We start from the raw sequence: 11,094 nt of genomic DNA on the forward strand, positions 1-11,094 counted from the left end.
GCTGGATGACGGTAAATAAGATGGAATGTGAACTAAGGGAGCATCAAGGGCTCTGTTTGACAGCAAGAAGGTTAATTAGTTGTCTAATCATAATTAAATACCAGTGCAAATGACCCAAGAAAGGAGAAAAAAGATGCTTTCTGAAGGCAGGATCACAAAAGTTCCCTGTCCAGTTCTTTCAGTTGCAATAGGCACACCAGCCTCCCTCACCTTAAGTGCATCATCAGTCAGGAGAGGTTGGGTGTTGCTGAGTCTATGCCAAGCAAGCTAAAGAGGCACTTAAAAATCCCAACCACCCCTTCCAAGAGAAACGATCTATTTATGAGCAACAGCCAGCGATATATCACATATCACTGCTTGTGGCTAGATTTTGCCCTGCAAAGCGATGGAGTCAAGGTATGTCCGTGTGTGACATGAGTGCGGGCTCAGTCGCTTAGTCTGACAAAAAAAAATCTGAGGAAAGCTGACAGAAATACAGGTCTGCTTTCTGTTGTATGGAGGAGCCTGGGAGACGATGCTTCATGACTGTCTTCACTTATATGAATAGATACTTTACCTAAAAATCATTCATTTTGTAAACAAGAGTCGTAAAGAGCTTAAGTCCTGTGTCTTGTAAGATATTTAGGATTAGGAATGTCCGTAATTATTTCTGTCATGATGTCTGAGAACAACAACCAAAAAGATGCCCATAAAAGTAAATGACTGACAGAAAAGAAGTGAATTTGAATTCAAAGGTTTTTTAAACTAAAAATCTGCAGGGTGATCCTTTTTTTTATATAACATTCTAAAAAGCAATACCAGATTTCACTAAAAATAAAGACTAAAGATCATGATAATTATTTTAATTGTAAAAATTAATTCAGCAAAACAAAAACAAAGCAAAAAGACTTTGTGAAATCTATGTATAACAGGCTCTACAGAGAAGAACAAATTAAAAATTTATATTTTTTCAGGTAAATTAAACGTAAGTGTGTAGTACAACAACACTGATGGGGGTTTTTTTTGGCAGTGATGCCAACCGCACTGGATTTGTTTTTTTATAATGGGACTTGTTTACAGTAAGTGAAATTATATACTACTGGCAGCTTGGACCCTTTTTGAGGATTAAAGCTCCAACTTTCTGGTGAGTTTACATCCTTTTTACTGCATTTAGTTATGCGGAGGAGGTTGAACAATGAAATTACATCACCTGCATTTGTTTAGCCCACCGTGTGACTTGTTTCAGTCATGTCCTGCCCCCTCCTCTTTTCTCCTCTTTCACTAATGGAAATGTTCCATGTTTGTCCACAGAAGTTCCTGGATAGTGGCAGCTGATGCCAGCAGCATCTATTGTAAACCCAGCGCTTCCTTACATCTTTTATAGTCGAATAAACAGCTCTGCGTCCAGCTCCGGTCCCTGCTGACAGAATTGCATGTACACTAACCAAACAATGCCCCCATCCTTTTCAAACCACAGCCCACCATTATATAACCTGGCTCCCTCAGTGAATGTGACTCCCAAATGTACAATAGTTGCAAAACACACTCCAAGTCATTTTAACTTACAATAATAATATGTTTATTTCTGTAACCATGGCAGATATATTGGCAGCAACACACAAAAACCTTCACATTCTGTAAGATAAAACAGCTTCAAAGATACAAAAACGAACAGAGAGGGAAACGTGAGGAATAGGAGGGGAAGTCAGTTCGTCCAGAAGGAAGTAGCTCCCTGCATCCAAAGAGGTGGTTGGAAAATCTCAGTCCAGCACAGATCCCTGTTTAGCTGGAAGACCCTCTGACTGCCTCCACTGTGCGTTACGTAGCGTGAACCATTTCTGTAAGAAACAAACAGGACAAACACACCCATGGGTGGGGTTAGAACAGGTGGCAGGGGATTTTGTTCACTAATGTAAAGCCTGAACACAAGATTGATGATGTAACTCTTGGACTTCTCATATTTCCAAGAATTAAATACAGGCTTCTTTAAATGCATTTTCAGCCTGAGGCTACTGGTTACAAGCCTACATGTAGACAATAACCTAACCACTACTAATACCAACTAGAGCACATTACTCTATGGGTCTCTTAAACTGGTAATCTAATCACCCAGTTTGTGTGTATTATTATCATTGTGTGTGTTCAAGTAAGACACATGAGCTAAAGAAATATGATATGTATGTGAAACTTAAACTTGACTGTTAAAAATATAGTGGTGGATCACATAATTTAATATCTTTAGAGAATAATTGTTTTTTTCTCATGAGACACTACCACCTAAATCTACTGAGCTCCTATCTGTGGATTTAGTAAGGCATTAGAGTCTGGACGTGACTAGCCTAGCTTACCATAAAGATATAGTTAGCCTGGCTTAGCATAGAAACTTAAACTGTCAATGTTTACTATCTAGCCTATTTACATTTTTAATAACACTTATTAAATTTAGCCTAATATAATGTTCAGTATTCATCATTTCAGCATGCCAACATTTTTATGTGTTGCCACATGGTGCAGAATATTACATCAGACTCTCAAGCTAGCCTAGCCAGACATAAAGCCTAAGATTAAGTGACAAAAAAAAATCTAAAGTAAAACATGCTGATATTTAACATTTGTACATGTTAATGTTAGCCTAATATATCTTTAACAATCAATAAATTTAATAAATTGTAATAAAATCAATATTTTAATATTTATCGCTTCAGCTAAAACTGGCTAGCCCGATTCTGGTCGAAATTCTTATTTTATTTTATTTTTACCATCACAGCATTTGCAAAAGTAAATTTAAAAATAAATAAATAAATAATAATAATAATAATATTTACCATCTAAAATTTTATCACGCTAACATTGACCTGGTAACGTTTTCCAAGTTAGCATAATAAAAAATATATCATTTCAGTGTGCTAATATTAGCTTGTGGCTCTTATTTAATTAAAAGAAGGGACTTTAATTAAAATTTGTAAGCTAGGCAGCATATACATGTTGTCTTTGGTCTCACAGTCAAATTAAGACATTGCTCAGTCATGTCCAGTTTCAAAACTCACAGCTTTAAAAAGGATATAACTAACAAGTGTATGATAAGGAAGCTGGTTGTTGCAGACATCTTTTATATACAGTCTATGGACAGCATCACAGGAAGCAACTTAACTCAAATTATCAGAGGTAAATATTAATTGTTATTTGCGACCAAAGCATAATCATCATACAGAATCCCCACATGGAAATATGATTAACCAACACCGAACTAAACAAAAGCCCCTTTCCATCTGACTCTCATTATCTTCACAATCACACTACAGTCACATCTTTTCAGTGCATGTTAATGTGGTCGCTGACTCATCGTGGCAGAGCAGTGACCCCACAGCAAAGTTTTTTCAGGGCAACCGCACAAAACGAATGTTTCCATCTAATTTTAACAGCATGTAGTCATGGCCCGTTTCTCTGACCCCTCTGCCAAAAACTGCTACACTAAAACTCTGACCAGAAGATGATTGCACGGAGTGCTTTCACACACACGCACACACCCGTGACCCATTGCATTGCTGTTTTAAAATTCATGTTGTCTTGGGATTCACAAGAGTGCTGATGTAATCTGGGGAGGGATGCAGACCCTCTAACATGGGCCTTAGGGTGGATGTTTGAGCCGTGTGCCTGGCGAGAGGGATGGTTTCCTCATTTTGTACTGAAAACACACAAGATTCCCATTTGGAGTCATCTGGGATTGCACTTAAACATGATCAGACTAAATAAATTCAAGAACTATTCTCTGAACTCGGCTGTACGCGCTCTATCCCGTCTGTAAAGCCAGTCCATTACAATGCAATTTTCTTCACCCACTTTTCAATGGAAGCTGTCACTTTTTGTAATCCTGCTGAACCACACAATGGTGCTTATGTCATTTTTTCCTGTTGACTTTAAGTGGATTACGTAAGACGGTCTTTCACACTTGACTCTTGGCCCTGCAGCAGTGAAAACAAAGAAAGAGTTCACTGAAAGGAGCTCAAACATGCAGCACGGAGCCCATAACATTGTAAAGGTTAATGTGGAACAGGGAGTGGTAGCCGGGGTGAGTTCATTCAGTTAAACCTTCTCCAATGAAAGCTTTGTTAACAAATACAAAACGCTTAGGAGGGTCGACAGGAAGAGAAAGAAAGGCAGACACAAAAAAAAGATCAGCTGGAGACTGAGTCAGTACTTTTTGATGAGAGGCCAGACCTTTACATTACCCTGCCTGGACTGGGCTTCCCTGTCAGGTTGGCCAAGCACCTTTGTGTGCACTGAATGGAAATACAGAATAGCCTGATTATTAGCCTTGGCAGCAACATGTGTTTGCTGTAGTTCAACCTTTTCTTGGTTATAATTCCTTCACTTTATTTCCATAAAGGACATCTCCTAATAGATGCACAAGGATCTACTGCCAAAGTGAAACGTAGGCCATAAATCGTCCACATCTTGCAGGATGAAGCGATGGTTCGAGTTACTCTTTAGTTTTGATGTTTGTAATAAACTTTCTCGCAGACTTCTGGATCCTTGAATTACTACTGTTAGCAATAATCCTTTAAATGTGCAAAACCTAATCCTTTAAAGTGGAAGTTGGTTACAAAGGAAGACCTGTGTTTGCCTTTTCTCTGCATACTCGGAAAAAAAGATTCATATCTGGGATTTAAAAGGTAGGAGGACATTTCGACCTTTGCACTTGCATAGATTCCTGGAGTGTCTGTTTCTCCAGGCTGGGGATGTGGGTCAATGCCATTTTTTCCAAAGCTGTTGTGGTTCATTTACATACAAGGTGGAGGTGGAGTGTGTCTCTCCCAACATGTCATTAATGATGTGAAGAGGTGGATTTTAATCCAAACCACAATGTTTTCCTAAATTTACCTGATGAGTCTAGGGTGCTCTAACCTAACTGAGTAGTTTGCAGAACCTAAATCCAACCAGCAGGTGAAAAAAAGGTAAAAAGAAAAAAACCTCCTAGTCTCCTCCTGACAAACCCGCTACTCTTCCCACTATCATCACCTCCTCATGTGGCCTATGCTAAATAAAAATTACCCCCTGTATGTAACAGGAGGACGCAGGTGGGATCATTATATTCCATCCTGGGGCAAAAACACATTGGCTTTTCTGGATTACACACACAAAACCACTTACACGGCTATTGTCTTCTGCTTCTACACTGTTACCAATCATCCTGCACACCTCCAAGCTATTTGATTACTCATAACACTCTTCTCTGCTTACAGTCAAACAGAGATTGTCAAGATCTTTCATGAAGATTGCTCACCTGGTGCATTATCCAAAGATATTTACTGGCTTTTAGCATTTGATTCAAAGGACTATGAATGCTTATTAGTCTACCCTGATGGCTCCATGTTTCTGCTTGATGTCACAGCAACAACATGAGTACGGCTTTATAAACAACATTATTTAAAAAGCAGGAAAGACCAAACTGATTGTCGTGCCAACATTTTAAGTTAGTTTATTTTATAAAAAGGGCCCATGGGAATGTTTTCTTTGTGTGTGATTAAATAATTGACTAATATTATTTTTCTTGCCTCTTCATATTTGTTTTACTTTTTTTCGGCACAGCAAGTAACAGAGACATTAAATGACAGCATCTTCTGGCATCACTGATTGTTGCTTTGGCTATTTGTTTTTGTCAAATTGTGTTTAAACCTAAAACTGAGTTGTGATGAGGTGGGAGTGAGAATGATCCTTGGTTTAAAAAGCTGTTTCAAATCACTTGAGTTCAGTTTGGGGGTTTTTGTTTCATTTTTTTGCTGCGCTTGTGTTACTGCAGTCCAGAAAAATCTTCTGGGACTGGTTTGTTGGGTTACAGCAGAAAAAATGGCAGGATGCACAAATCTGTCATACATGAACTGTTAATGTACATGCCATGTCTTCAGCTTTATCACTCCTGACAAACACAAACACAAACACGGGCAGAAATTTGCCTACAAAACGAAACTGATGCTGCATCAGCTCAGATGACAGAGCCACAGGTTGGGCCTCGCCTCCTGCTGAGTACAGCTAAGCAAACAGCCAGGTCATTTGCCAGCCAAATCACGAACAGGAAACTTGTTCTAAAAGGAAACATCCCACCGTTTGCAAAGTTAAAACATCATCATGGATAGCAGCTTCAGAGTGCTGCTTGCAAAGAGGAGGTGCCTGCATTACTTTAGTGCACTTTGTGTTGTTATCAGAGCACTGAAGCTTCACATCTGGCTGCAGATGTGACAGATGCTCAGACTTTACAGTAGGCTACGGCATTCCTCAGATACAGTCAAGGCGGGAGTGCGTACATGTGGAAAGGAGCAGAGACAGAGACCGAATGGAGGCAGTACCAAAAGGAAATTTTCAAGAATTCATTCAAATATTCTCTTTATTAAGCTGCTTGAATATGAAAAACAAAAACGGTGTGTGTTTTCTATTCTTAACATAATTAAGCAAAAAGTAGATTTTAACTTTGGATTTTCTGGCTATAAATAAGAGATTTGGTACCGTTACACTGAGCTCTATAGACCGGTGAGGGGTATGTATTGGCAAAATTATTAAAAATGTTGTAAGTAACAAGGTCTAGCTCAAATTTGGGGTACCTGAAGATGAAATTAAAAGATCATAAAAATATTAGACAGTAAGTTATACTGCAAAGAAATGTATAATTGATGGGTTAGGCATTATTAAAGCCCAACTTGATTTATCAATGGGCCAATACTGTGGGCCAATATTAGCTATTGTTAGTATTGATGTTTATAATGAACATTTAAAAAGTAAAGAACAGACGGGAGAAACACCCTTCAACCATGTTATCAGTGCTGATGTTGCATAGTTTGCTCACCAGAGGGCAGTGAACAGATTTATGCAGAGTGATAGTTAAATAAAAGAAAAGCTCTATAACTCTATGTCTCTATAAGAAAAAATTATCAGGCGATACATCAGAATATCAGGGGGGTTTTTTTTAACCAAAAATATCAGTATAGGTCTTAAAAATTCAATATCAGTCAGGCTTTAGTAATTATCCCTTAAATAACGCATTTGTTTTGTCAGTGAGGTGTCAAACATTCCTGTGAAACACCCATAGCCACTATGATATTCAGGGGGTTTTTCTACACAGCAGAAACAAATTAAAAGTAGCAAAAACCAGGAAATGGTTTGCATTTTTGTTTGAAAAGCTAACTGATTATGATTAAAGAAGATTTATATTATAAAAACCATTTATTGACGTTGAAGCATTGATTTTAAATGTATTTTGTGCTGATATCTGAAATGTAAGCCAGAGAAGACGCATTTCTAACATCTGAACACACACGCTAATCTGGCACAGGTATGAGCAGCGACCACATCACCAGAAATGATATCATCTGAAACAGACGCAGCAGTCCCGCCCTCACTGTTTGATCCCAGGGCTCCTCTGAAAGTCACCCTGCGCAGATGAATCAGTGTTATGAGTGTTAACAATAGCTGACCCCCCTGACTCTGGGGTGACTTCATCAGGAAAGACAACTTGGAGTTGCTCCACTGCTGATCAGCTGTGGTCACTGTTGGTTTCCACTCAGATGAGGATTATTTCATCACACTGTGATGTAAACAGAAACACTGAGCGCTCTGTTCGGTGTCAGCGGAGCTGCCCCACAAATTCAAAGTCTTATTTCTTAGACACTGCATGATTATTTCCTCAAAGGTCACCTGACTGAGCCTCTGACAGGATTTACTCAAACACTAGTAAAGCTGTAAAGGAAGTCAGATTTACAGACTCAACATCTCTGAGTAAAGTTAAACTTCTGAAAACCGCACAAACGGAAAGTACATTCAATAAAGTACGACTTTAATACATCTCAGAATGAAACAAAGTACTTCCTACTATAGGAAAAAGTATTATGATAAAAGACTAATGCTTTTTATCAACAGGCGTTTTTCAGCCTTGAACAGTATTTAAATATTAAAAGTACATTTTTAGTAGAAGTTGGAATGCAGGTATTTTTTATACTTTTTCCTATTAAAATGTTTCCAGTTTATGTTATAAGATAATGACTATTATTAAATGCTTGAATAACAATAATCACCACTGTCAGTCTCCACAGGCCTGTCACGGTGATCTCCATGGAGATAATAACTTAAAGGTGTCCTATGTTTGCTCAACACTATCGTTTAAACAGCTCCTTATCGATAAGCCTCCCAGATCAGTAACATCGGGAAAACTGAACTCCACACTGTTTTAAAGCATTCCCGCTCACAACGACAGTAAAGAGAGGCTGCGGGAGTTTTTTCGGTTTTACTCACTTGTGTTTCCTCCTCTGACAGTCCGCACTCCGCCGCGATCAGCATGAGCGTCGTGCCGTCCGGATGCTTGCTGACTTTGTTGAAATTCTCCTCCAGGATAGCAATCTGATCCTGAGACAGGTTCATACTGTCCATTGCGTTAGAACCCATATTCCAGTCTCCTCCTGCTCGCCAGTGGTTCCGGCGGGTTCTTGCTTCGGTCCTGATTTGGAGCTCAGATGTGCGCGCAGAGGACGCAGAGATGAAGCAGCGCGTACTTACAGCTCGGCGGGAGTCTGTGAGCAGTGTGGGTGTGTGAGTATGTGAGCGCTGGGTTTACAACTGTCAACAGAGCAGAGCCCTTCCCTGAACAAGGGAGGCGGAGAAATACAAATGTTACACCAGGGGTGTCAAACATGAGGCCCACGGGCTAGAACCCGCCTACCGGCCCACTGAATGGGCTTTGCAACATGTCAACACCAGGAAAAACAAAAAGCTTTTTCAGAATATTGTGCAAACAACACAGTTCTGGATTATAACTCTTCCCTGGCCAAAATAACATCTCTGATAGACAGAGTCTCCCACCCCATGCATGTGATTGCTGCTGAACCGCAGAGCTCCTTCAGTGACAGACTGCTGCATCCTCGATGCATGAAGGAGCGTTTCGGCAGGTCCTTCCTCCCTGCAACTGTCTGACTGTACAATCAGAACTGCTCCCAACAATCATACAGGGAGTGCAGAATTATTAGGCAAGTTGTATTTTTGAGGAATAATTTTATTATTGAACAACAACCATGTTCTCAATGAACCCAAAAAACTCATTAATATCAAAGCTGAATGTTTTAGTTTTAGCTATTTTAGGGGGATATCTGTGTGTGCAGGTGACTATTACTGTGCATAATTATTAGGCAACTTAACAAAAAACAAATATATACCCATTTCAATTATTTATTTTTACCAGTGAAACCAATATAACATCTCCACATTCACAAATCTACATTTCTGACATTCAAAAACAAATCAGCGACCAATATAGCCACCTTTCTTTGCAAGGACACTCAAAAGCCTGCCATCCATGGATTCTGTCAGTGTTTTGATCTGTTCACCATCAACATTGCGTGCAGCAGCAATCACAGCCTCCCAGACACTGTTCAGAGAGGTGTACTGTTTTCCCTCCTTGTAAATCTCACATTTGATGATGGGCCACAGGTTCTCAATGGGGTTCAGATCAGGTGAACAAGGAGGCCATGTCATTAGTTTTTCTTCTTTTATACCCTTTCTTGCCAGCCACGCTGTGGAGTACTTGGACGCGTGTGATGGAGCATTGTCCTGCATGAAAATCATGTTTTTCCTGCAGGATGCAGACTTCTTCCTGTACCACTGCTTGAAGAAGGTGTCTTCCAGAAACTGGCAGTAGGACTGGGAGTTGAGCTTGACTCCATCCTCAACCCGAAAAGGCCCCACAAGCTCATCTTTGATGATACCAGCCCAAACCAGTACTCCACCTCCACCTTGCTGGCGTCTGAGTCGGACTGGAGCTCTCTGCCCTTTACCAATCCAGCCACGGGCCCATCCATCTGGCCCATCAAGACTCACTCTCATTTCATCAGTCCATAAAACCTTAGAAAAACCAGTCTTGAGATATTTCTTGGCCCAGTCTTGACGTTTCAGCTTGTGTGTCTTGTTCAGTGGTGGTCGTCTTTCAGCCTTTCTTACTTTGGCCATGTCTCTGAGTATTGCACACCTTGTGCTTTTGGGCACTCCAGTGATGTTGCAGCTCTGAAATATGGCCAAACTGGTGGCAAGTGGCATCTTGGCAGCTGCACGCTTGACTTTTCTCAGTTCATGGGCAGTTATTTTGCGCCTCGGTTTTTCCACACGCTTCTTGCGACCCTGTTGACTATTTTGAATGAAACGCTTGATTGTTCGATGATCACGCTTCAGAAGCTTTGCAATTTTGAGACTGCTGCATCCCTCTGCAAGATATCTCACTATTTTTGACTTTTCTGAGCCTGTCAAGTCCTTCTTTTGACCCATTTTGCCAAAGGAAAGGACGTTGCCTAATAATTATGCACACCTGATATAGGGTGTTGATGTCATTAGACCACACCCCTTCTCATTACAGAGATGCACATCACCTAATATGCTTAATTGGTAGTAGGCTTTCGAGCCTATACAGCTTGGAGTAAGACAACATGCACGAAGAGGATGATGTGGACAAAATACTCATTTGCCTAATAATTCTGCACTCCCTGTAGATGTTTACATCAGCGCTGTAACTTGCACTATTTTATCAACCGATTCACACTATAACCAGGGTTGCCTCTTATCTGTATTTAATTTTATTTAATTTGATAACAGTATGGTACTCAGTTTTTGGTAACCATTGTCCTTCATGTAAATATGTAAAAATTGTGTATGTTTCTGTTGTGTCTTGTGTACTGTTTGTTTGTATATGTGTCTTTCTTGCTGCTGTTACACCCAAATTTCCCCTTGTGGGACAATTAAAGGATTATTCTATTCTATTCTATTCTCAACCAATAAGCAGTATCTGCCATGACTGTGTCAGATCTGTGATGTTTGGCCCCAACTGCATTGTTGTAAGGCTAAAACTGAGAAACTGACAGCCCTTCATGCATGTTCACATTCAAATCTAATTTAGCATCATCAGTTAAGTCAACATGAGTGTCTCTGGTCTGCAGGAGGACGTCAAAGTTGTCGGGTAGAACCCAGGCACGCAGAGGGAGAACATGGAGACTCCACTGCACTGCTGAGCTGCATGAGTGGGATCATCCAGAACCAGAACCAACCAGATCTTGTCAGAGGATGAGAAGCAACACCAGTATGTGCTGGAAG

At 40.1% G+C, this 11,094-nt stretch overlaps 1 protein-coding gene across 1 annotated transcript; it reads right to left on the reverse strand.

The window, feature by feature from the left end:
- Window positions 1–1,545: 1,545 nt before the first annotated feature.
- hopx (HOP homeobox) lies at window positions 1,546–8,574 on the reverse strand. Its single transcript, XM_085416972.1, has 2 exons — window positions 8,260–8,574; window positions 1,546–1,817 (listed from the first exon to the last, which is right to left on the reverse strand). Exons 1-2 carry the CDS (start codon window positions 8,407–8,409, stop codon window positions 1,740–1,742), a joined length of 228 nt encoding a protein of 75 aa, XP_085273098.1. The 5' UTR covers window positions 8,410–8,574; the 3' UTR covers window positions 1,546–1,739.
- Window positions 8,575–11,094: the final 2,520 nt, after the last annotated feature.

Source organism: Rhamphochromis longiceps, linkage group LG2 (genome assembly GCF_057381845.1).
Source record: "Rhamphochromis longiceps isolate RC_006_pf linkage group LG2, R_longiceps_female_GT1.1, whole genome shotgun sequence".
In the NCBI taxonomy this organism is placed as follows: Eukaryota; Metazoa; Chordata; class Actinopteri; order Cichliformes; family Cichlidae; genus Rhamphochromis; species Rhamphochromis longiceps.

What these genes read in the sequence shown, in the direction of transcription:
- hopx (XM_085416972.1), bottom strand. Translation starts at nt 8,409, where the DNA reads ATGGGTTCTAACGCAATGGACAGTATGAACCTGTCTCAGGATCAGATT. An exon ending in TGTCAGAGGAGGAAACACAA is followed by an intron (nt 1,818 to 8,259) that starts GTGAGTAAAACC and finishes TGTTTCTTACAG; the next exon opens with AAATGGTTCACGCTACGTAA.